We start from the raw sequence: 25,930 nt of genomic DNA on the forward strand, positions 1-25,930 counted from the left end.
TTGAGCACCACCAAGTCTTTGCGGGGATGGGGAACCATGAAGTCCTCAAGATCACATCGTTGCTGGGGACTGAGGGGCTTTTTTTAACATGTCCCCTTATGACGGCCTCCTGGGGGTGCGGGGAGCCCCACTGAGCTCTCTGCAGTGCTCTCTGCATCTCAGAACATTCCAAAAATGTATTTGCAACCCACCTGAGACTGTGTCAGACTTAATAGGAAATGCAATTGGCACATCTTCAGTGTGACCTTGCTTCTATTAGAGAAGACACTGATTTCCTATCACAGTGAATATCAACAAGCTATAGCTCCTTGTTTCCAGGGCAACCTAGAATGCTAAAAATGATGACAAGCAGGAGGATAGATGCTGGCCTTGATCACTTAAAGGTCAAGGTCAGAGGAGGAAAATAGACCATAAGTGACTTTTGGAGGCTGATCAGGAAACATGAGGCAACGTTGAGAAAGATATTGGGCTGAACTGCTTGAAACCAATAGGGCTATTCTGTGGTTAAAGTGTGAGCATGATATCTAACTCAAAAGTTATTGTGGAAACCTAGTTGTCAGTCATGGTCATAATAGAAGACTTTTCTTTCTATATCCAAGCAAGACCATGAATGTGCCAGGGAGAGTTGTTGGATAACAATCTGAAGTGTTCTGCCTTGGTTTCTTAGGATTGTTTCATACATATGGCAGCAACCCACTTATTCTTCTCTTGGTTTCTAGAAGAGTTTTAAAATGAGACTTGCAGCTAATCAGGTTCCCGTGACAGTTCTATTTGTATCTAAACCAACCAGGTTTTCAGTTGCCTTGTTTCCCATTATGATAGCAGTTCTTTTCCAGGTGATAAACTTAGAGCAGCGCTTTCCAAATGTACCACATTTCAGAATGCCAATGAAAGGGAGGACACCAGGATGCATGTCTCATGTCTTGTGTGTTCCCTGAGGCATCTGGTGGGCCTCTGAGAACCATGAAGCTGGACTAGATGGGCTTTTGGCTGGATCCAGCAGGGCTCTTTTGTTCTTATCACACCGGTGGCACTTTACTCCTGCTTCTGCCAGTTGCCTGACCAAGAAGTAAGTGCCAATGATGTGTGACGTCATTGGCACATTTCTGGGTTCACTTCTGGAAAAAGGTACGAAATCAGTGTAAAAGCGCCCAGAGAAATACCAGTCTCTCCATGGCACAAAACCTCTGCTTTGTGATCTGCCATGCTTGCACTGCCAAGCAGCTCAACCAGATGTGACTTGTAATGACCTAGGGGACTCGTCATGATGCCCTAGCACAGGGGTGCTCACACTTTTTTGGCTCGAGAGCTACTTTGAAACCCAGCAAGGCCCGGAGATCTACCGGGGGGAAGGAAGCGTCTGACAGACACCCCCTTTAATGTATGGAGCCCCTGCTGGAGTCTAGTCAGTTTTGTCAGTTTTGTTGCTGCATGCCTGAAGAGCAGCTAAAGTGTCAGTTTCAGTGTCAGTTTAGTGTTAGCTAAATATGTCAGTTTGGTCTAGTCACTAGATGAAACTGACATATTAACAGTTTGGAGAGACAGGGCTCCGCGATCTACTCATTTTGTCTCGCGATCTACCGGTAGATCGCGATCCACCTATTGAGCACCCCTGCCCTAGCATATCCAACACTGAATTTGGGAACCTCTGGCTTATATTGTCGTTTTGATATCCTAAGACCTGCTTGTGGAAGAAGCCCCTTCATGTGAGATGGGCCCAATTTTTGTTGATCTTGCCTTCTGTCTGCAGCACATTGCTCTCTAAAAATTTGTTCCTTAAAGTTGGAGGACTAGTGTAAAGATATTTGATGTATATGAAGCTGCAAAAGGAAGGAGAGATTGGCAAAAAAAATCAGGTGATCTTAGGATACATCTCTTTGTATCTGGTTTACTTCTAAGTAATAAGTTTGTTTTGTTAAAACTAAATGGTTGGGCTTCCAAAAGACTTACTCTTCCTCTTTTCTTCTTCCCCCTCCTCCCCCCTTTGCAGGCGTTCTACTAGGAGAGTTCGAGAATTGTGGTGGCAGGGGTTACCTCCAAGTGTCCGAGGGAAAGTTTGGAGTCTTGCTGTAGGAAATGAACTGAATATCACTCCTGGTATGTGTTAAAACATGCAGACCTGATCTTAGTAAAGTGGTGTTTTTGAATTCTGCCCAACTGAATTAGTTCGGTTCTGGTATTTCCCAGTAGGTGATCATACCTCATCAATGTAAGGACATTATTGTAAGAGTATTTATATGTGACTTTTCAACCAAAAAGTGTTCCTTTCAATTGACAGAGCATTTGTATTGCAAAATGTAACTAATTTCTAGTGCTTCATTTCTAAGAGGTAAAAAGATGGTGTGTCCAATACCAGTTTTAAAATTAAGGCATTCTAAACACGTTTTTAAAATTGACACATTATCTGAGAAGTACATCAACCTAAAGCTTAACCATTGCAGACTGTCTATAAACTGGCTGAAGATTTTAGTTGAAGAAATTTTTATATGTAAGTCAAGACCACTTTTAGTTAAGAGAATGGCAAGTTCCAAAACCCCTTGTATATTAGGGATTACTAAGCTAAAAGTTCTGTGTTTGAACTTCAGTGACATTGCTCCTACCTAAAGTGACTTGCAACAAATGAAAATTTTCAAGTTTCTGTATTGAAAATACAACAAGCCTTCATTAGAATGCATTCAGTATAGGTCTCTTCAGTGCTTTCTCTTGAAGAAAGTTGTATTCAAAGAAAGTTTGTCATGCCTAGCAGCATCAAAATCAATGTGACAAGTTACTCTTGACTAGTAAAATTCAGTGGGACTCCGTCATGACCAACTTTCTTTGGATTTGGTGCTCTGTAAATTTGTTGACCATAGTTTGCTAAATGTGTTGCAGAACTCTATGCAATCTTCTTATCAAGAGCCAAGGAACGATGGAAGAGTTTTGGAGAGGCAGGTGCTGAGAATGATGCTGAAGGTGTGTTAGAATTATTCCAATTACTGTTCATAGCAGAAAGGCGGTATATAAATACCTGTATTATTATATTGTACTGGCAAAAGTCAAGATCCGAATAATATGTACCACTCTCCCAGGACTGTGTTACCTCATAGGGAATTGCATGTGAAACTAGCATGTTGGCGGGAAAATGACACTTAGTCTTTTCCTTGATGTGCTAGCATACCATGTAAAGGAAATTGCATCTTAAGTGACTGTCAAAACATTATTCCTTCCTTTCAGCCTGAAGGCTGTGCAGCAAGTTATTTCTGAATGCATTAAGCTCTAGAGGTCCATTTCTGCATCCCTCTGTGGTGTGTGTGTGTGTGTGGGGGGGCAGATTCTGTAAAAGAAATTTCCATCAAGAGACATACCAGTTGCCCTCCTGGGAACCAATAAGTATTACAAGTTTATGAAAGTGTATGTGGTCCATACACTTTCATAAACTTGTAATACTTACTGGTTCCCAGGAGGGCAACTGGTATGTCTCTTGATCATACTTGTCTACTTGTCTCTTGATCATCATGTCTCTTGTCTACTGTGGTCCAGTAGAATTTAGGCATAGATAATAAAGCTAGTAGAACAATGCCTAAGATGCTTCTGCTAGCCAGCTAGTTTATTGTTGTAGGCTTAGTGGCCAATATTTCTACACTTTTAAAATGTTCATTTGTAGCCTAGTGAAGATAATTTCATTTTATTTTCTCCAGTGGCAGATCTGGGCAGATCAGTTCTCAGGCTGAAATTCTGTACATCCTTTCCTAGGGTTAAGGTCCACTGAACTCAGTAGAGCTTACTTCTGAATAGACATGTTTAGTGTTATACTGTCAGTCTTCTGAACTCTACAAATTTGGAAAAAGCATTGTTGCTACAGAAATTTCTTGTCTTTTTGAGATGGGGAAATTGTTCTTGCAGTGATACCTTAATTCTCTAGTGGGATCTCCATGTACGTCTTAGTACTTACAAGTGGGTAGCTCCTCCCTCTCAGGTAGGCAGGCCAGAGTCTTTTGGACTTCCTGAGGGGAGGGGCTGCCTGGACTTCCCCAGACTGGCCTAGCCTTTCGGTGAAGCAGAACAGAGCTGGGTTCAGCTCCGCTGAAACCCCCTACTGGGGAAGCTAAGAGGGTATTTTATTTTTTATTTTTACCTCTTCCCTAACTCTCCAGCCTTCCAGCAGGGAATACTGCTTGCTGTCCCTTTAAGAAATCTTTTCACTTTTCCTAACTCTCCAGCCTTCCACCAGGCAATACTGGCCACTGTCCCTTTAAGAAATTTTTCCTTTGTTTTACCAGCAGCCTGGCTGGAGGTGCAGCTGCCTGCTTTAGAGCAAGGCAGCCAAAATCTATTTTGAATTTCAATGCAGGCTGCAGTCCCTTTAAGAAATTCCCTCTTGTTTTACCAGCAGCCTGCCTGGAGGCTCCAGCATGGCTGCCTGCTTTAGAGTAAGGCAGCCAAATCTATTTTTGAATTTTGAGCCCTTCTGTGCCTGAGCTCTTTGCCTCTGCTGAGAGGCAGCAGCTAACCGGGCCGCTTTCTGGTCTGCCCTTACTTGACCCAGGGCAGCCGTTTAAGCGGCAGCAGCCGTGCAATGCAGGAGCACCTGGGCTGCCTTCATCTAACCTCAGGGCAGGCCCCCCCCCTTAGCTGACAACAACTGTTCAAGCGGTGGCAGCCACACACCCAGCAGGCACTCCCGCATCTCCAGCCACTCGCTCCCCCCCTGCACCTGGCAGGGGCAAGGCAGACTCGCCCGCGAGCGTTCCGCCCGCAGCCAGCCTCCGGAGCCACTTTCCCCCAGCAGCAGTGGGGGCGCGGAGCTTCCTCCTCATTGTTCCAGGGCGCCATGTGGTCGGCGGGTGCCATCTTGGATTAGCGCCCAAAGAGCGTGAAGACCAGCCCCCCCAAGCGGGGCAGAGGTGACAGAGGCAGGCTGGCGACGGCAGCCTCCAGCCACAGCAGGAGAGCAGCGGAGGAGAGGACCACGTGCGTGAGTACCATCTTGGCCATGTGCCAGCCCAGGACCGCACCGGACTTTGGAGAAGTGGTGAGCCCCCCCTGAACTGGCGGGCACTTCCTCACATATGGCCACCCCCAGCGAGGCCCCTGATGCACACACTTCCCACGCAGGGCTCAGCGCCTTAGACTGGGGAGAGCTCTCCATGGCCATCCAGGACATGGTCCAGGCCAGCGTCAGCGCTGCCATGGAGGCACACCAGCAACTGTGGGGGGGCACCCCAGAGCATCCACCCACAGGGCTCCCACCTTCCTCCCCGGAGGAGTAGGAAGAGGAGGATGAAGATGAACCCACACTCCCCCCCCTCCAAGAGGCGCCGGATGTCATCTGTGAGCAGTGCCACCCCCGAATACACCCACCTTCAGGATCAGGGTGAAGGGACTTCCCACGCCTCATCCGCGGAGGCAGGAGAAATATTGGGGGACGAGGTTGAGACACACAAGCCCCACCTCTTCTACGCTGAGCAGTTTAACAAGCTAGTCTCAGGGGTGGTTTAGGTGCTAGACCTGCAGCCTGAGCACCACGAGGATACAGGGCCCAAGACCAAGTGGGGGTCCCCAACAGTCTTCCCAAACCAGCAAGAAACCCCCCAATGGTTTCCCTTCCCTCCTTTCTTCCAACAACTGGTGGACAAGGAGTGGAATAACCCAAATAGGGGCAGGGACTCCAGCAAGCCTTCCACCAGGTTCTACAACCTGCCCCCAGAGGTCATGGCCCGCCTCAAGTCACCCCTGGTGGGCGCCCCAGTAGTAGCACTGGGATCTCCAGCCGTCCACCCCACAGATAGTGATGGTCTCCCAAGGGACCCCACAGACAAGAAAGTAAAGCTAGCCACCAGGAGGGGATTCGAGGCCTCCTCCAATGCGCTGCGGGCCTCCACCTCCACTTCCCTCTGCTCCAGAGCGTTGGTCCTTTGGCTTCAGCAGTTCAGTGAGACCCACAAGCTGCGCTCCAGGGCTAGCTTGGATAATAGAAAGATGGTCTCAGCTGCCACCTTCATAGCAGATGCCACAGCAGATGCCCTGCAGTTCTTGGCCAGGGCCAGGGCCGCAGGACCTGGCTGCGTAGCTGGGACGTGGATGCAACCTCACACGCCAGGGTCACCGGCCTCCCCTTTCAGGGAGCCAAGTTGTTCGGGGATGCCCTGGACCCACTACTGGTGGAGTCCAGGGGAAAAAAGAGGGCACTGCCCACCAGGGAGAAGAACCCAAGGCCCGCCCAGCAGTCCTAGCGCCAGCCCTTTTGGCCCTCAAGGAGCTCTCAACCCATTACCTCATCCTCTGTGGCCCCTTTCAGAAGTCAAAGGCCCGTCTGGCACCCAAGACGGCCAGCCCACAAGCCCCGAGGATAGCAGCCCGAGGGCTTTGGCACAGAGGGCCCAAATCTCAAGGACGACCAGCCATCCAGCCAACTGATTCCTACAGGTCCCCAGACCCAAGTGCCCGCTAAAGCACGGCGAGGCAATCCAACACCTCCTACAGGTCGGGGCCATCGAACCAGTTCCAAGGGAGCAGTGGGGGTCCGGGGTGTACTGTCACCTCTTCACCGTGCCCAAGAGATCCGGCGGCACCAGAGCCCTCCTCGACCTCAAGTGGCTCAACAGATGGATGCGCCAACAGAAATTCAAGATGGAGACCCTACGCTCCATCCTGTTGTCCATCAGAAGGCACAGCTACATGACACAGAGGGCACAGCTGAGATCTGCCTCAACAGAGGAGAGCGTCCTACACCTGCACCAGACCATCCAATGTCTCCGGAACCACGAGTTCCTCATCAACTTGGAGAAGAGTCACCTGACACCCTTGCATACCATAGAACACCTGGGAGCAATCATCAACACCTCCCAGTTCAAAGTTTTCCTGTCCCCAGAACGGCGAGCCAAGACTGCAGACCTGATCAGCGCTGCCCTCCGCTCCCCCAGACCGGACGTACTGATGTTGGCCCGTCTCCTGGGCATGCTGACCTCCTGCCAGGACATCATTCCCTGGGCAGGTACAGAGCACGGTCCCTCCAGCACCTGCTGCTGCCCTTCCAGGACTTCATCGTATCTCAAAGGAGCAAGCGTGTCAGGCTGGACCCCCTCACTCTCAAGGACCTTTGATGGTGGATGCGGCCACACAGGTTGGACCAGGGCTCGCCCATCCAGATACACCACAGAGCCGTTCTGTTCACAGACGCGAGTCTCCAGGGTTGGGGGGTCCACACCCCCGAGGATGTAACACAGGGCCGCTGGTCCCCAAGCGAGAGGACAGCTCCCATCAACCTGCTAGAGTTGAGGACCATTCGACTGGCTCTGCTGGCCCTCCTCCAGCTCAGGGGCCAAGACGTTCTAGTTTACACTGACAACATTGCGGCAAGGGCTACGTAAACCGGCAAGGGGGCACCAGGTCAGCAGTGCTGCAGATGGAGGCACGCAGGCTGATGCTGTGGATGGAGGAGAACCTCAGGTCCATCAGAGCTGAGCACTTCGCCAGACTGGAAAACACAGCAGCAGACTGGCTGAGTCGCCAGGACCTCGACCATTCAGAATGGAGGCTTCACCCACAGGTCTTTGCATGGATCAACCGTCAGTTCGGTCCAATGACCTTAGACCTGTTTCACCAGCAGCCACAACCACCAGCTGCCGAGGTTCTTCTCCCGAGGACACTGTTCGGAAGCAAAGGGGATGGACGCACTCCACCAATGGTGGCCCCAAGGGGTAATGTATGCCTTTCACCCCACAAAGCTCCTGCAGAAGTTCCTCACAAGGGTCAGGCTAGAGCAGGCCAAGGTCCTCTTCATAGCCCCAAACTGACCCCACTGGCCCTGGTACCCGAATACCCAGATCTAGCACCCAGGGCCTACCGTCACAGGGCCCAATCCCCCACCCACAGATAACCAAGCTCCATCTAGCTGCCTGGAGATTGAGCAGAAGAGGCTAGCCAAGCCCCCCCCCCGGCTGTACTGGCTACTCTTCTCTCTGACCAGAGAGGATTCACCAACCGAGTCTACAATGGAACCTGGAGGGTCCTAACCGAATTGTGCCAACCCCAGAACCTTGACCTAGAGAGAATCGGGCCTCAGCACGGCCACCCTTAAGAGGCAGGTCTCAGCAGTCACCTCCATCCTGGGGTTCCCCAAGGGAAGGGCCCCGGCGTCTCACCCCCATGTTAGAAAATTTCTCAGGGAAGTGAGCCTCCCCAGTCTGCCCCCTGTGACCAGGGCCCCCACATAGGACCTGACCCTGGTGCTGAGGGTGTTGACCAGCCTCCTTTTGAGCCTATGGTGACATGCTCGCTAAAGCTATTATCACAGAAGACAGCTTTCCTGGTGGACGTCACTTCTTCCAGAAGAGTATACAAGCTGGCAGCCCTCTCTGTAGCCAGGGAGCTCTGCCAGATCCAGGAGGACGAGATTGTCCTTCACACCGACCCTACCTTCCTTCCCAAGGTGAACTCCCTGTTTCACCGCTCACAGGAGGTGGTGCTGCCCACCTTCTGCCCCAATCCTTCTCATCCCAGGGAGTGGAATGGCATGCCCTTGACGTCCGTCAGGCAGTGAGCTTTTATTCCTCCAGGACCTCCGCCCACAGGCGCTCAGAGGCCTTGTTCGTATCATACAGACCCAGTGACCAAGAAAGGAAAGTGTCTCCCTCCACCGTTTCCAGATGGGTTAGAGAGGCCATAGCCAAGGCCTACAGGGCATCCAGCAAGGAACCCCCTAGGGGCATAGTGGCTCACTCTCTCAGGGGAGCCGCCACCTCAGCAGCATTCAGGGCTCATCCCTCCCTGGAAGCAGTGTGCAGGGCAGCTACCTGGCGCTCGCCTAACACCTTCATCAAGCACTACAAGATCGACGCCTTCGCCTCTGGGGACTCAGCCTTTGCAAGGCGCGTCCTCCAGAGCGTAGCACTATAGACTTACGGCAGCACCCACCCTTGAGGAGCACTGCTTGGGCACATCCCACTTGTAAGAACTAAGACGGACATGGAGATCCCACTGGAGAACGGGGAGATTTGTACTTACCTTGAATCCCCCTTCTCAGTGGTCTCCATGTCTGGATTAGTCCGCCCGCCCTTGCAGCCGTACAAAAAAGAAAGAGAAGTAGTCATAACTAAAGCAGTAGGGTCAGGGGGGTGTAGAGCAACGCAGAATAACAATGGAACCAGGATAGGGCCTCACGCTACCTGGACCCATTCCGTGCTCATCCCTGAAGCTGACATGCAATGCAGTACGCCACAGCAGACGACCTCCACTACAGTACCGTACGGAGGAACACGAGTCATCTGGCATCCGAATAAATCTCACTCAGGAGGGGCTCTTCAAGCTTGGACAGTCTGGGGAAGTCCAGGCAGTCCCTCCCCTCAGGAAGTCCAAAAGACTCTGGCCTGCCTACCTGAGAGGGAGGAGCTACCCACTTGTAAGGACTAATCCAGACATGGAGACCACTGAGAAGGGGAATTCACGGTAAGTACAAATCTTCCTGTTTTGTGCAGTAGTATACCAAATGCATTTTACTTTTCCCTTGGAATAGGATATGATTAGTCATAGATAATAGTCAAACTTGTAACTGGCATACTCTAGTATGTTTCATTAAATTAGTCTATAAAATCTCTAATTGTGCATGCTTTAATCATCTCTGTAGATGCTGGAGTATCAGTTGCTGACCGGGAAGCTAGTTTGGAACTAATAAAATTGGATATATCTCGCACATTTCCATCCCTGTATATTTTTCAGAAGGTAAATCATTTATGGCTTTGTTTGGAGATAAATATTCCAAATGTTGGTTCACTTCTTCATAACAATTATCTGGGAAAAAAGTCTATGAAAGCTTTTGCAGAAACAAGACTCTTCTGTCAATGTCATGCAGTTATATTCTGCCAAAGGCGGCTTTACGCAGCACTGCCAGTAGTGTGTTTTTGCAATAGTTTCAGGGCCTCTAGAATGAGGTAAGTGCCTGCAGAAAAAATTCAAGGTGTTTGCGCATACCTAAAGCAGCAGTGTTGCGTTACTGCATCCAACATACGCTAGATACAGTGTTTTCTTAGTACTGTCCATGGTGCTAACCTATAGATCCTTATGTAAATCATACTCAGATATTGATCTTACACAAGAAAATGTGTGAACTTTTTTGGCCTCACACATGAAATGTGTGAACATTTTTTTTTTTTACTGAGCACACAGGTCTAGCTCTTCCAGATCTTGCAAAGAAGGGATGCCTCTGACTTCTGAGTACCCTGTGAATGTTGGCTCACCCATGCAGTTAGCTGGCCACCTGTTCCTTCAGTGACACCAACCTCAAGGAGGGGGTGCCTCTTTGACCTCCGAGTACACTGTGCACAGCTTGAGGGGGTGGAACCTCCTATTTCATATTGATCTGCCTGCTGCAGCAGATATCTGCTTTGCAGAATCAGAACAGAAGCGGCAAAGAATCTATCATCACCATGTCACTTGCTGGAAAGACAAGTCTTCAGTAAGACAAATCTTGAGATAATCCCCTTACTTTGAGAAATCTGTTCATTGCTGGAAACATAAGTTTTAAATTAAAAGACATGGGCTGGATTCTTATGTACGCTCACATGGGAGTAAGTCCCAGTCAACTCAATGGGACTTACTTTTGAGTAGCCATGCAAAGTTTGTACTGTCAGTTTAGCAGTGGTGAGAAGGAAGGCTACCTGAATCTCTGTTTTTTTATCTGAATGACAGTAAGGTGGTAATCTCCAGCTTACTGACTCAATCTGATTCCTAAAACTTCAGTTAGGATTATGTTCCGTAGAGTAATATATGAATGCAACCCAACAGAATTTCCCCTCATCTGAGGAAGTTATGAAAAGTGACTGAATTTCTCACTTTACAAATTTTTTGTTCAGTTGCGTTGTTAGGTGCATAAGTGCAATGTGGTGTTTCATAGCTGATTACCTGTAACTGAGGAGCTGCAAAGCAAATGGATTCCAAAGTCTAGTCCCTCACCACAAACAAAAAATTTTGCAACTTTGGCATATTATCATTGTGGGGGGGGGGGGGCCTGCAAACACCTCCAGTATCTCAGTTTCCCTGAAACAGTAATCTTTGACCTCTGTGGGCATAAAATGGGTGACCCTAACACTCTGGAAACGGAAGAAAATTCCTTTCACCTCTCCACTTTCAACAGAAAAATTTTTTGGAAAAATTAGTGGGGGAGTTTTTTTGTGTTCCATATTTTACCAGCGTTACGCTAACACATTTACAGTAGAATACCACTTAATATGTGCTGTAAAATAGTTAGAAAAGACAGTTGTAAAGCTTATACAAATGATATTTCATCTGGTGCTTCTGTTCTTGGAGGCATTTGGCTAGCTATTTGTGTAGTTTAGCGCTGTATCAGCATTGGCATGGTGTGTTTAGGGTTGGCTGTTTCCTCTTTGAGGAGTTAACATTGAAAATATATCAGTACAGACCACAACACTGTATATTAGTTGGTTTGCTATCTGCCCCTTCTCTCTGTTCACCAAGGATCGCAAGGAGCAGCTCCTATTAAGGGCCCAATCGTATGCTTCCCTAGCCCCGAGGGCTACAGCAGTGCTGAAATGGCTTCGACTGTATCCTATGGGACCAGGGAAGTGACCAAAGTTCTCAGTAAGGGAACAAATGTTCCCTCACCCTGTTGAGCAATGGCAACCCCAAAGGGTCATTTCAGATCTGTGCTTACTGTTGAGTGGGTGCAAAACCAAGGAGACCTATGTTGGATTTTTCAGCTTGGGGTGGAGCATTGGAGTCAGTGACAGTTTGCCGCTGTTTCCACCCTCCCTCTGCCCTGTTCCACCCCCTCTCCGCCTTCCCCTCAGCCCTGTAAACCTTGCTGGTGGAGAACTTACCACTCAGCGCTCCAGCAGTGCATCATTCCAGTGCTGAAACCCAGTGCCAACTGGCTCTGGCCTCAGCACTGGAGTGCCCTACAACACATTTTGCAACACCCTGAGCCAGTGATAAGTCTGGAGCACATGGGGTAAGCCCAATAGGATTGGGCTATAAGTCACGTTACATTTTCCAAACTGGTGAATTCTGTGAGGGAGCCTTGATTATTTATATCTGCCTGCTACAAAGAGATAATATGCCTCAGCAAGGAATACAGTAAGCAAATCAACATGACTAGTACCTGGATCTTAGGGGGATCCTAGATGGGTGGGGGTGGAGCTGCATCCAGAGATCACCAAGTAAGCTGAAGGTGATATTTTTTTAAAAACTCAAGAGTCTACCAGGAAAGTAGATTTTTGCAAACTGATTTTAAGGCCTTTGAAATACAAGGTAAAACTGTCAGGAAGACATGTTTAACGCTTGTGTGTCTATGAATTCTGGCTCTTTAAAAGGAATTGTTGAACTCGAATTCATAATCAATGAACAAAATTCCAAAAATCATAACTCTACACAGATTATGAAAGCCTCTTTATTTCATAAGGCATTTTGTTACTAATGTCTGTAGTGATATCCTAACCAGGTGCACATAGAGCTCTTTCTAGGGAGGTCTTTGTTACGCAGGGGGGTTTGCCTAGCTTGTGCAGAAGTGGAAACTAATTTTTTAGCCTAGTTATTTGTTGTCTTTTGTTTGCTTGACTAACTTGTGATTATAAAGGAACAATATACAAACAAGTTAATTTTCAGTTTTTTGACTAATTGAAGCGTGAAATAGAAGGTTCTGGTCAAGTCTTCTTTGATTTATAGCAGTATTTTACAATAAGCAAACTGCAGAAGCATGAGTACTACTAACTTACAGCATGCTTCAGTAGCTTTATTTGGCATAATAGTGTTTCTATTTTCCTAGTAACTTCAGGGGGAAAAAACTGGTGTGCCCTGTCCAAAACTTTTTTCCAAAAAACTGCATACTCGGTAGAGGGGCTACTGAAAGACACCCCCCCCCCCGGGAAAAGGGGGGAAGCTGCTGGGAAAACCGGGGAAGCTGCTGTCAGTAGAAGTTGACAATGCTAAACTTAAATGGACAGTAGTCTGATTCATATAAATCTGTTTCATTTCAGCATATATGTGGTTCACCTTCATGCATCGGACTGCTTTTTAATGCTAGGGCCTTCCAAAGCAGTTTGAGGTGAGGGAGGAAGTGAGGTCCTTGCTGAGTATTTTCAGATGCCCAGCAGGACTTGCAAGTGCCTCCTGGATCACAGATCTGGAGTTTATTTATCATTGAAATTCTGGATTGGCAGTATGTGCATCCTAGACGATAGGAGAAGAAATCAGTGTGCCAGAAACCAATTTCACCCACTGTGGGTGATGCTGCTGAATTCCCTAAATGTTGATAATTCTCTCACATTCACTGGCCTGTGTTTACTTTGGAGCAAGTACAGTGCTGGTGCTACATATATAGCTAAGCATTTCTATACATACCTTTGTCTTGCACCTCGAGAATTCCTTTAAATGAAAGAAATAGTAATCAGGTTTATGGCCTCGCTGCAACCCACCTGACTGCATGAATTAAGGCATTATTTCTGTTCCTGTAATCTAGCATTCATATACTTTTGAAAGCGAAGTTGTCACATTATTTTGTGAGTGTTAGGAGTATGAGCAGTAAATAGATATGTATATAGGAATGTTCTGGCTGTAAAATTATTTTGTTTGACTCTTTGTTTTTCTGTTCACTGTTTCCATTTTAGGGGGGCCCTTATCATGATCTTTTGCACAGTGTACTGGGAGCTTATACATGCTACCGACCTGATGTAGGATATGTAAGTATTTGCACAATGTTGTAGTACTTTTCTTAAGGTAACCTGCGGGTATGGTGGTTCCATACATTTAGTATGGTCATAAAAGCTCCATGTTTAAGGACACTTTGAATCAAATGGCTTAAGTATATATTTGAGATGTGATGCTGTAGGAGAGGGAGAGGTATGCTGTTCTTGATTGAGTGATGGTAGCTCAGCTGCAGGTGTACTTAGATTTTCTAGGTAGGACGGGAACTTCACGCTGCAGGCCTATATCCGCTTAAGTGAGACTAAACTCCATTGAACTCAGTGGGACTTGCAAATGAATTATGCATAAGATTGCACCACAGGAGCTGTTTCACTATGAAGTTCTCCATAGACAAATGAAGGAGAGAGATCCTGAGTACTGCCATGTCTGAGGATTACACACTCTTATGTTTTGCTGTGCTATACTTCTTGGGAACTATAGGCTAATTATGGCCTCCTAATGAATAAGGGTGCAATCCATACTGCGCCTTGGGCTGGCAGCAAGTCCCTGGCTCTGGCCCAGGAGGGGCAACTCCTTGAGAGTTGGCTGGGGCAGCGCAAGGATGCACGGCGGCCAACAGAGGCTGAATCAGATGTGGCAGACAGGCTGGATCTTAGCCCCGTTCCCAAGCGGCTGCAAACTGCTCCACTCTTCTCGGACTTATGCCACCTCCCAAGGTGGCATAAGTTCAAGGAGACCCATTGGGGCTGCAGTAGCTTACCTGGGAGTAAGGGGAAGAGTTTCCCCTTACCTCTGGCTGAGCCACGTTGAGCCTCTGTCTTGCACTGGATACAGTGCAGGCAAGATAGGATTGCACTGTAAACGTGTTACAAATACACGTTGTCTTCACTCATGATTTTCCCCCCATATCCTGAATGAAGTTCTAAATTGTCTTTTCTTACTAGTTCAACTGCCTTGATTGTTTGAATGATACAAATGTACTCTGTACAGTATAGAATTTGGCATTTTCATAACTTTACCCACTTTTCTGTCACAACAGGTTTGTTTAATTGGTGATATGTCACCATATTTAAATATTTGCCTTAATTTTAAAATCAGAGAAAAAATCATTTTACTTGGTACACTTACTTGCTGATTTTGTTTTTTGAAGGTCCAGGGAATGTCCTTCATTGCTGCAGTCCTCATTCTCAATCTGGAAGAGGCAGATGCTTTCATTGCCTTTGCAAACCTTCTGAACAAGCCATGCCAGCTGGCCTTCTTCCGTGTAGATCACAGCATGGTACATACTTACACTGAAATGCTATACTTTTAAATATGTTAATATACTGGAAATATATTTTTAATGGGAAGTAAATGGCTTGTTTAGTCAGTGGAATTACTACTTTTCTAGAAAATGGTGGCTTTTCATTCATCTGTACTTGGGGACACTTGAATAGCTGGATTTCCATCAGCAGCAGTTTCTCCTGCCAGTAAAAATTCTTGACTTAGTTTTTAGATTTCTAATTTCAGCATGAAAATTCTGAAGATGACTTATTTTATTAAAAGCTCATCGTAATCACCCTTGCTTTTATTTCTGAATTTATGGCTCCTCAGTCTTTTTTTCTTCTTCAGGGAGAGATAAAAATTCAATCCAGGCAGTAAATAACTCTTGCTGCTGTCTATACACAAGGGAAGTTGAAAGCAGGAGTAACTAGTGCTAGATCTCATTAGCTAATCTAAAATAAAGTTGTTACCTTTTAAAAAAAATGCTGAGACAGCAGTGGTAAAAGCAATTCCACTGCAAATTTTTGCTACTTAAATAACACAATGTTCTGTGTTTACTGAAACCACCAGAATGTTTTATGTTGTCCATATGAGTATTCATGATGATGATGTACAGTTTCTCTAACAGCTTCAATCTTTGTAATTCTTTTTTCTCAGATTAGTTTTAGGCTTTTGTGTTTTTTTGTTCCCAGATGCTGAAGTACTTTGCAGCATTTGAAGTATTTTTTGAGGAAAATCTTCCCAAATTGTTTCATCATTTTAAATCTTACAATCTTACCCCTGATATCTACTTGATAGATTGGTAAGTTAAAAATAACTTATAATACAGTAATAGTATAATACAGTTCGACTAATGACTATATCATGCTAAATTGAGAAATTCACAGCTGAAGTTTGATAATACTAAAGGAACTCAATGAATTCTCATAAGTTTATTCTGTAGGGTTCTTGTTTTGAGGGTATTGGTGGAATAAGTTTAACCTATTTGTGTCTAAACAATACCAAAGGAGCATATATAACTTGAATTCAAGAGTGAAGTCAACAAGGATGATGCAGAGGATGGCAAGATGGTGCTGGAAGTCTGTTTGAAATGTGTTGCTTAATGTTTGTTAGAAAACATTACAAAAGAAAACCCAAGAGTGTTAAGCATACAGATTTGTAGGCTTCTGCAATAGTTGGAAATTTTATGTAAAGCTGTAGCTTATGTAAAGCCAACGTGTGTAGCCAGATTCAAAAGCAAAATGTTACTGCCATTCACTTCCCTGATCCAAAGCATGCTAGACTTTTAAAAGATCCCTGATAGATACGGGAAGTGCTCAAACCTCTTTTGTGCACCTGTGCCTTACACTTATAATTTTCAACCTTCAGGATCTTCACCCTGTACAGCAAATCTCTACCCCTTGATCTGGCCTGCCGAGTATGGGATGTCTTTTGTAGAGATGGAGAAGAATTTTTGTTCAGAACTGGGTTAGGAATTCTTAGATTATATGAAGATATCCTCCTGCAGATGGACTTCATTCATATAGCGCAGTTTCTAACAAAGCTACCTGAAGACATCACATCGGAGAAGCTCTTCACTTGTATTGCATCTATTCAGATGCAGAATAGTAACAAAAAATGGGCTCAGGTAAGTGATAATGCCTTATATTAAGCACCCTGTCTTTGGGAGTAGGGGAGGGCAAGAAATAGATCTTTTAAATAAGTCAGTGGAATTTTTGTTTTTTATAATTATATGGCTCACTGTATTAAAGACAAGTGAAGGAAGGGGCATTATGAACCATGATGTATGCCATATTAGACTCTTCTACATTCTTAGTTGGAGACTATCTGTATGTTGTTGCTTGTTTTTGAAACTTCTTCCATGGAATTCTATAACTGGCCATTTTCAAGAGTGGAGTAATTGGTTCCTTGCCATGTCAATTAATCATTTAGGAATTTATACTTGGAACACTGCAGTACTGAATAAGGAATAGCTGGAGGAACAGACTGGCCTTCGTTGATGAATGCAAAGAATCTTCAAGAGGTCAATGTATTGTATTCAAAGAATTAGTCATGACAGAGTCCTCCTGAAATTACTGGGTCTTGAGTTCAGTGCAATCCTATATATAGCTTCCTGGAAATAAACGCTACTGAACACATTGGGGCTCATTTCTGAGTAGACATGGATAGAATTAGTGGACACACATAGTCACAACTGAATCTTCATAGCTATCAATGGTGCTTAGTCATATGCTAGCTTTCTTTGGATACAACCATAATATGTACAATACATATTAATGAATGATTTTGTTGTGGCTAACTTTAACTCTGAACTTAAACTGATTTTCAGGTGTTTGCCTCGTTAATGAAGGATAGCAAAGAAGGAGACAAGAACCATAGTCCAGCACTAAAAAGTTAGCTTCAAGTTTAACTGGATTATAGAAAACCACTTGGATTGTTAAAGGATTGTGAACATTTTCCCAACGAAAACCACTAAGGAGAAGCAGCTTGGGATACCTAAGGAAAAGACAGTATTTGACTGAATGCAGTGGTGGAATTTGACTAAATCTTCACGCTGTTGCCAGTATTAAAGAGCTTTTTGTGGGAAGATAGCTTTTCACAGAAAGCAAAGAAATAAAAACTTGTGAAACTGAGAAAGTGGCTAATGAATATTTAATATTTAAAGTTAATGCAATAAAATTTGTAATAACTTTTGTTGGTACTTAAAATTTTGAGGGATACCTTTTTTATGATTACCACACAGGCACTTTGGGGAGGAGGGCAGGTGTTAAAAGTAAGGCCCAAAAACTGCTACCTGAACCAAATGTTTTGGTACAAATAACTTCAAAATTAACCAGTGAAATTCTTAGGACCAAATAAAGTTGTTTTGATGTACCTGCTTGCCAGATAATAAGAGGTTTGTGTATGTCTTAGCAAGGTCCTTTTAAAGCTGTAGCTTCACTCTTCAGTTAAGCAAAGGCATGTTGGCTGGAACTGAGGAGACTGCATCTACTCACTGGCAAATGGTCTTTTGGCCCAAAAGGGGCAATGATCAAGCCAGTGACTTGGACAAGCATGCTTGTGTAAGCAGTGATGCGTTCCTGGAATGTTGCTTTCTGAAGTAGTACTGGGTGAGCTGCTTGCTTACAGGAAAATTAGATTGCTGTTTCATAAAAAAAATCAGATGAATTGTTGATTTTTCTAATCAAAGTGACTTATACTTGACAAACACTAGTAAAATTAATGATCTAGTGGCAAGTCCTTTTGCACATTTTAAGGAATGTTAATGTTGAAAGTTTGAGTCCTGTATAATAAAACATTTTCTCACTTAAATACAGAATTTAATGGTTTTGAACTTCAGTGTGTACAATAATGAATTTCCCTAAAGCATACAGTCAGTCCAATATTTCCTCATTTGGCATCAACACCATACTGTAAAGGTAACATGTGGAAGCTTCAGCTTCCTTGACTTGACACTCCTAAAACATTTTGAAATGGCTTTTGAAGTGCAGGGGGGTGGAAAGGATACCTCTTAAACTCTCTGAGCAGCTAATGCTTGTTCTTTCTAAATCCATTTTGATAGTATTAATGTAAATAAAGTTGCATTAACTTTTTTTGTACCTGGTCCCTGTATATGGAAATGAAGTCAAAATTTATCATTGCATTTAAAAAGTGAGACTGCTTCAGTTGTCAAGTGTTAAAAGTTGCAGAATCTGTTCAAGATTTGAGTTACAGTATGTTGTAATATTTATGTTGCTATCAAATTTAAAACTACACTTAAATACTACTTACAACATACAATTTGAAGTTTAAAATGTCTGATTTTTTTAAATGTATTTACCTACTTGGTTCCAGTGTATGTCCTCTGTTTGGGTTCTCTTGTACAGTTTTCTTACTTTTCAGGTATTCACATGTGTATAAATTGTAAATAGAAGGGATTTAGCCTTCATTCAAGACCACTAGTAACTATGCCTATGTAAATAAAACTTGTAAGCAGAATTTGTACAGAGTCTTTATTTCTTTAGATAGCTAGCAACATCCATGTGCATGGCACTTTACATAAATGGAGAGTACATCTTTTTTCAAATATGAAGGAATACTGGTTGCAACACTACAAGTTCTAAGAATTTTTGCTTCAAGTGTTTGAAGTAGATTTGCTGGAGAGTTTTCACAAGATTTAAGTTCTCAGTAAAATATGTAAATGGTAAAATCTTCAGATAATTGCAATCACCATCAGAAACACAAACCCTTTTCACCAAATCTGTGCAAATATGTGTGTATCAAACTGAGCACGAATACCTAAACACTTGGTCAGTCTAAAGAAATGGCTTTGCAGAAAAGCAAACCCAGATTACATGGTTCCTCTGCTTCTCTTGCCCTGCAAATGTCTATCCTAATTAATGCCTTAAGGTGGTGCTTTTGCACATGACAGAGCACAAAGCATAAAGGCATTTATGGATAGACATAGTGGTTTATGGCTATATTATTCTGAAATGTTTCAGACAATTTTCACATGGTCTATGGAAAACATATGCTCTGCATTTTCATCTCATGGTTACTGCAGCTTGGCAGCCTCAGGTTTCTCAGACAGTGCTGACTCCAGGTTTCTGAAGGCTCTTGGGTAAGGCAATATTGATGTCTTCCACCTGGAAGAGGTAGGGCATACAAGTGAATTCTCCTTCCTCTGACCTTGCAAGGTCTATGCAAAATGAGAAGAGTGCTCTTGGGCTAGTGGATGAAGACTGAAGAGCTGTGTGGACAACTGGGCCTTTTAGTTTTTTGAAGTAGATGGTAACAAAGATCATGCCAGTTGCAAGTGTGGAACAAAGATGTGAGAAGTGTGTCTGACATCCTGTAGAGTGGGGTCAGAGTTTGGCAGGGGCATGGTGAATGCAGTTTAACAGTTCTTACTGTGCTAGAGCTACACCACCTTGAAATTTCTGATCTCATTTTTCTATTAACTATTGACAGAGGAGTTACAGACAAATGCACATCCAACTTAGTTTTGTGCTGTGACAGAAGTGGGCATAGTATTAACTGCCTGACGCCTGTAATAGACATTTGTTCCTGTATTGCTCTCAGAATAACAAATATGCAATGTGATACTTAACTGAACTCCTAGTGGTCCAGCTGTATAAGCTTTCAGTTCTATGCAATTATTCATGACTACACAGCATTCAGCTTTTGAAAAAGGGAAATCTAGTTTTTGTCTTACATAGACAGAGTTTACAGAGTGTTTACCCAGCTTGGCACCTGGTACTTTTAAGAAATGCAACACTTCTCTAATCAAGAACATTCACATTTAGGAACCAAATTTATAAACTTGTGTTTTAAATGTTTAGTATACGACAGCATACGTGAGGTCCCTTCCTTAGGCAAGTCAAGGTACAAGAAGAGGCAGGTTCCACTTATTACGGAGCACACAAGTACCACTGGAAACAATAATCAACACAAACAGCAAGATCCTAATTGTAAGAGAAGCTGTTCTGTGCCAGAGATGTTATCTTGATTTGAGTGTGGGACTTGGGAAGGCACCAGGATGCAGGTCTCTTGTTATCTGGTATGCTCCCTGGGGCATTTGGTGTGCGGCTGTGAGATACAGGAAACTGGACCAGATGGGCCTATGGCCTGATCCAGTGGGGCTGTTCTTATGACTTGGTTGTGCTTCATGGGTGTGCTCAGGATTCTGCAGTACCAAGTGATTCTCCCCCCTGCCCATCAGGCCTTAGTCAAAGCTTTCCTATCACCACAGCTAACTTACATGTGCGATCGGCAGAGTTGAGTTCCAGCAGTGTTTCTCAACCAGTGGTACGGTTACCACAAGTGGTACTTAAGGGGCTTGTCTGGTGGTACTCATGGGACCTGCTGGACTCCCATCACCCCACAGCAAGACCAGGAATGCAACACAACCAAGAGGAGTCTCCAAAGCAAGCACTTCCATGCTAGTGGAAGCTCTGAGCCTCTTACTGGTGTTTGTGAAGTTGCACCTGGTCTTCCACTCCAGAAGTAACTGGCAGGCATGTCCTCGGCAGTTATTCTGGTGCTGCCTCAAACAGGTGGCCGCTGCAAGGCGGAGCACAAGCACTGAGCTACAGGGAGTGTGTGTGGTGTGTGCCCGTGAATTGCAAAGGGACCAGGCACTCCTGCAGGTGCGGTGGCAGGCCCGGTCTGCCTCCTCAGGTGGGGCTGCCAGGCGACCTCAGTTGCCAGGAAGGGCACCAGGACGCAGGCCTCCTGTGGTCGGGGGTGCTCCCTGGGGGCCACTGTGAGGTCCACTGGCCTGAGCCAGCGGGCTGTCCTCATGCTCCCCCCAGTGGAAGAGGGGTGGGAGTCGAGAGGAGGGCGACGGCTCTTCTGCCAGTCCAGGGAGAGGAGAGGAGAAGGGCGGGCGCTGGTGCCTGCTGCCCCTTGAGGCGCTCCTTCGACCGGGGGCGCTCAAGCGGGCAGCGCCAGCGCCCTCAGGTGCCCGCAGCTCAGGGGAAGCGCGAGAGCGCGACGCCGCCCAGCGGCTGGCAAGTCCCGGCTGGCTGCAGCCGTCGCGGCGCCCTCCAGAGAGCGCTGCAGGCCCCGGAGCCCGGGCGGTTCTTCCGGCCGCGCCTGCCTGAGGAAGTCGTCCCGCCGCCTCGCGTGTCTGCGGCCTGTCGGGCTTCTCGTCGGAGCGAGACCGCTGCCTCGCCCGCAGCCATGAAGCCGGTGCGGACACGCGCGGGAGGGAAGGCCGGGCCGGGCGGGGTCTGCCCTGCCCGTATGGGGGGTCCCGGCGTAGCCTGCGGGCGGGGGACGGAGGGGCAGGCTGGGCGAGGCGGGCGGGTGCTTGCTTGAAGAGGGGAATTGGAGGCTGCTGAAAGGCGGCTGGTGTGGGAGACTCGTGGGCGCAGTTCAGGCACGTGTCGTGGTCTGTGGAACTCCCTGCCACGGGACGTGGTGATGGCATCTGGCCTGGGTGCTGTTCGAGGGGGGTTGGCCAGACTGCTGGAGGAAAAGCCCATCCCAGGTTACAGCTCCTGGCTTTAGAAGGAGGCTCTCTCAGAAGGCCAGGCGCGAGGGAGGGCACAGGATGCAGGTGTCTTGTTGTCCTGTGTGCACCTGAAGCATCTGTGGGCCAATGTGAGATGCAGGAGGCTGGGCCTGGTGGGCCTTTGGCTGATCCACTGGGGCGCTTCTTATGCTCTTGTGTAATGTGAATGGGGAATGTGCATGATGCCGCTTCCGAGGGGATAGCGAGGTTGGGGGGAAGATGTCAGGGCTGTAAGCGAAAGATTGATTTGTTGTCTTTCTGCCTTAGAGCTCACTCAAAATGACTTCCCTTAATTTCATTGGTGTAACCTACAGTAGTGGCTGACCCAGCTGTGGAGAGGGACTTCCTTGAACTTACCAGATGGCTATAGTAGTCTTTCTCAACAGGTGCCACCAGTATACTTGATGTGGTGTCTGGTGGTACCTCTAGATACCTGCCACCCGGCAACAAGACCAGGAACACAACACAAGAAACAGCAGTAGGAGGCTCAGCTCAGTGGACAGAGCTTCAAAGCATCCTTTTCTGCTCTCAGAAAAGCCCTCCTGTCCACCCTGAGTCTCTTATTGGTGTTTGCTGCATTACATCTGGCCTCCCAACTTTGAACTAACAGGCAATGATATCATCACCAGTTACTTCTGGTGCTATTTTGAATAAGTGGTTCATGTAAATGGTAAAGTAGAGGACTGGGCTTGAGGCAAGCGCTCCCAGCTGCACCATGGGGATCCTAGTACTTGCCTTACAAAGATTGTTGCACACTCAGAAATGCTGTTCAAATACAATGAATACTGAGGCACTAAATATTCAAGAATAAAATATCAAAGTGAAAGTGAGGAGGTACAGGAAATATACAGTACTAAAAGTTTTACTTACACACGCACACACAGTCTAATTGCATTTGTCAGCAGGGTAAATCATAAATGTTTTCTTTGCTAACCAGTATGAAATTTGACAGAATTCCTGGGCAAGGAATTCTGCAGTGAAGAAAGCCTTGTCCTATTATGAGATAATTGGAGAAAATAATGTCTAATCAAGGCCTTTGCTAATAGTGTATTCCCATCAATTCTGTTTCCCTGTGCAATGTTAACTTAATATCGCTGCGAATGTGTGTTTCAAGATGTCCTGCTTATTGTTTATAATTATTTAGATTTTTTCTTTTTTAATGTTAAAAGTTTTGAATCAGAAGTATCTATTGAATACCACGGTATTATGAAAGGTCTGCTAACTTAATACTCCTTATTTCCAGAGGAAAAGCACCAAACGCGTCCCAAGCTTCCGCAAGTTGTTGAAAACAAGTAAAATAAAACTTAACAACAAGTTGAAAAACAAACAGTTTAAGCAGCAAAGTACTGCTAAGAAATATCGAAAAGAACAAAGAAAGCTCAGACAAGCTGTCAAAGATGTTGTATCCAAGACACCTGTGCCTTTGGAAGTTTATAAGAAAAAGCCTTCAGGTGAGTCTTTGTGTGTGGCAGGGGTAGAATGAGGCACTAAGATGATCAGAGATGATCATTTTTTGGTATGGAAGAGTGAATCTTCTTGGGGTGTGTATGTGTGAACTAAATCGCTTAATAAAGTTGTAGACTGAGAAATATTTACGTATTAGATCATCAGCCTTCATGGCAGAAACTGTTTATCGTACTGCCAAATATAATTATCTGTTCAAGGCCTTGGGGAGAGGGGAGGCTAATATTAATAAATTATGTCACAATTTATATATAATGAGATTGTCTTTACAATTACTGCAACATTGGTTGTAGTAGGCACCAGTGTATTTCCCCCAGTTCTCCAGGCATTTTATTAAAGTGTTTTGATGCTGGCATAATTATATAATATCTGAGGGAAGAATTTCTCAAAAGTGAGGTTAATCTGCCTAAATCCTGGTCAGTTGGCTGTGATTGTCTGTAGGGTAAATGCCAGTAACATGCACGTTGACTTCAGCATATACATACGCACTCCTGGTATTGAGCATGTTGCCTCAGTTATTTGGGGTATGTATTTGCTGCCTTTATATATGACCTTTTTTTCTGTGGTGGTGCTCAAGGCAGTTTGCAATATTAAAACATGTATGTTACAGAACATTTGAACTGCCTCAGGCTGTTGATGATGGCTTTTCAGAAGCTAGTGACAGAATTTGTGGCCTGAACTTCTCCTTTCTCCCCCCCACCCCGGAAATATTTCATTAGCCCCTGAGAAGGTAGGTGAGGGGCAGTCCCAACAATCTTCTAAGACCTTCCTTGATGGTTCCTCAGGAACCATCCTCAGGAACTGGTGACAAGGACTACATGATCTGGCTATTATATCATAGTAATTGCTCTCTGTTGCAGCTTGAGACCAAGCTTGAGACCCGACCAAGACCAAGATTTGATCCTTGGTAAAAATTTGCCTATTCTCTTGATTGCCATTTATCATCCCTGAAAGTTAATTTTCTAGATCAGAGTTTTTCAGTGCAATTCTGTGTGTGTCAGATGTAAGCCCTTTTGAAGTGAGCGAGTATATATACCATGTAAGTATATATAACATTGCGGCCTCACTGTGTGATATATTTTTTTTATTTCTTTAACATAAGAAAAACCTGCTGGATCACACCAAAGATTCAACTATCCAACATTCTGTTTTGAATTAGCCAGATGTGTATGAATTGTTTTTAACTGAGCATAAATGCAATACCCCTCCCTTATTGTTTGACCCCTATACATGAAATTCAGAGGTACTTTCTAGTTGGCACAACAAACAAAATAATTATGATATCATGAACAACAAATGGTCCTGGTACCCAGCTGCACAAGGCATACAATGAAAGAGATTTGGTTATAGAAATTGCTATGTGTGATACAGAAGAAGTATTTGATAAGAGATACGAAATCACTTGATCATTATATAATACGAGAATGTATAATTCTCGTACATTAGAATACTTAAATTGGTATGTACAATTTTTAAAAATTGCATTAGTATAGCAGGAAAATCTGCTGCGCACCATTCAGACTTAAATGCATCACAGTGCAAAAGCACTGTTGACATGAAAATGATCCTTCTGCTAGCTAGTGGACCCATCATGATATGAATTGCTATATGGAATGAGGTTGTGGGTGTGTCAAAAGGGTAGTTAATATTGTCCTCAACATCTTTGATCGCAAATAGCAGAACTCCCTCTGCCTACAACAAGTTTTGACTAAGCAGTCATTTCAAGATGTGGACATCATATACAAGCTGAATTTCTAGGCAAATGCCCAGGGCAAGATTTTATCCCTTTCACATATCATCCTCCACCTTCTCACACTTCCCTGAGATGATGCTTTACAATTTCAAGAAGATTGGCTGCTGAATTTTTTTTTTTAAAAAGAGCTGTTCGGCTTCAGATTCTCCGTGATTCTCCTCTTTGCAGACTTAAGGGCCCAATCCTATCCAATTTTCCAGTGCCACCATGCCAATGGGGTGTACACTGCATCCTATGATAGGGGGGTAGTCACAGAGGCCTCCTCAAGGTATGGGAACATTTGTTCCCATACCTTAGGGCTGCACTGCAGCTGCACTGGTGCTGGAAAGTTGGATATTGGGTCCTAAGTATTCTCTCTCAAGCACAGGAAGTTGCATCATTCATCTTTTTTTCAGGCTAACTATATCAACCTTCCCATTTTTAACTGCTATAATAAATCTGAATGATCAATTATATGACTTCTAATATATTCCCCCCCCCCCATTTGTGAGTGGAGAATTCATCCCACGGCTAGATGAATGGGTTGGCTGTACTACTGTTACCTTAGAGCAGCATTTCTCAAAGTGCATTCCTATGAGCCCTGGGGTTGCATGAGCACACCACACATGGCTGACATCTGCTCAGTTCTGTACCACTTTGCGCATGCACTAACGCTCTGTGTGTCCCTGAGATTCTGCACATGCACTAGCAGGGCTCCTTGAAAATCTGTTCAGGAGTGTAATGGAGTTCCAAGTGTAAATTTTTCAAACCAAACAGTTTGGGTATTCAAACCTTTGTCCTAGAGGAATTAGGGATAGGAAAAATAGTTTGGTTCTAAA

General features: G+C 45.1%; 2 protein-coding genes across 4 annotated transcripts in view; both read left to right on the plus strand.

Annotated features, from left to right (window-relative positions):
• TBC1D12 (TBC1 domain family member 12) overlaps window positions 1-17,535 on the plus strand; it is a 61,113-nt gene extending 43,578 nt beyond the window's left edge. For both annotated transcript variants that reach the window (XM_066619750.1, XM_066619751.1), the window contains 8 exons: window positions 1,991-2,097; window positions 2,872-2,952; window positions 9,605-9,699; window positions 13,599-13,670; window positions 14,786-14,914; window positions 15,591-15,700; window positions 16,267-16,525; window positions 17,228-17,535. In XM_066619750.1, coding sequence (XP_066475847.1) covers window positions 1,991-2,097; window positions 2,872-2,952; window positions 9,605-9,699; window positions 13,599-13,670; window positions 14,786-14,914; window positions 15,591-15,700; window positions 16,267-16,525; window positions 17,228-17,296 — 922 coding nt within the window. In that variant the 3' untranslated portion in view covers window positions 17,297-17,535. The remainder of the gene's footprint in view (window positions 1-1,990; window positions 2,098-2,871; window positions 2,953-9,604; window positions 9,700-13,598; window positions 13,671-14,785; window positions 14,915-15,590; window positions 15,701-16,266; window positions 16,526-17,227) is intronic.
• A 3,954-nt stretch (window positions 17,536-21,489) lies between these two features.
• Window positions 21,490-25,930, plus strand: part of NOC3L (NOC3 like DNA replication regulator) — a 31,037-nt gene continuing 26,596 nt past the window's right edge. For both annotated transcript variants that reach the window (XM_066620493.1, XM_066620494.1), the window contains exons 1-2: window positions 21,490-21,570; window positions 23,139-23,346. In XM_066620493.1, coding sequence (XP_066476590.1) covers window positions 21,562-21,570; window positions 23,139-23,346 — 217 coding nt within the window. In that variant the 5' untranslated portion in view covers window positions 21,490-21,561. The remainder of the gene's footprint in view (window positions 21,571-23,138; window positions 23,347-25,930) is intronic.

This window comes from Tiliqua scincoides, chromosome 3 (assembly GCF_035046505.1).
Source record: "Tiliqua scincoides isolate rTilSci1 chromosome 3, rTilSci1.hap2, whole genome shotgun sequence".
NCBI lineage: Eukaryota > Metazoa > Chordata > Lepidosauria > Squamata > Scincidae > Tiliqua > Tiliqua scincoides.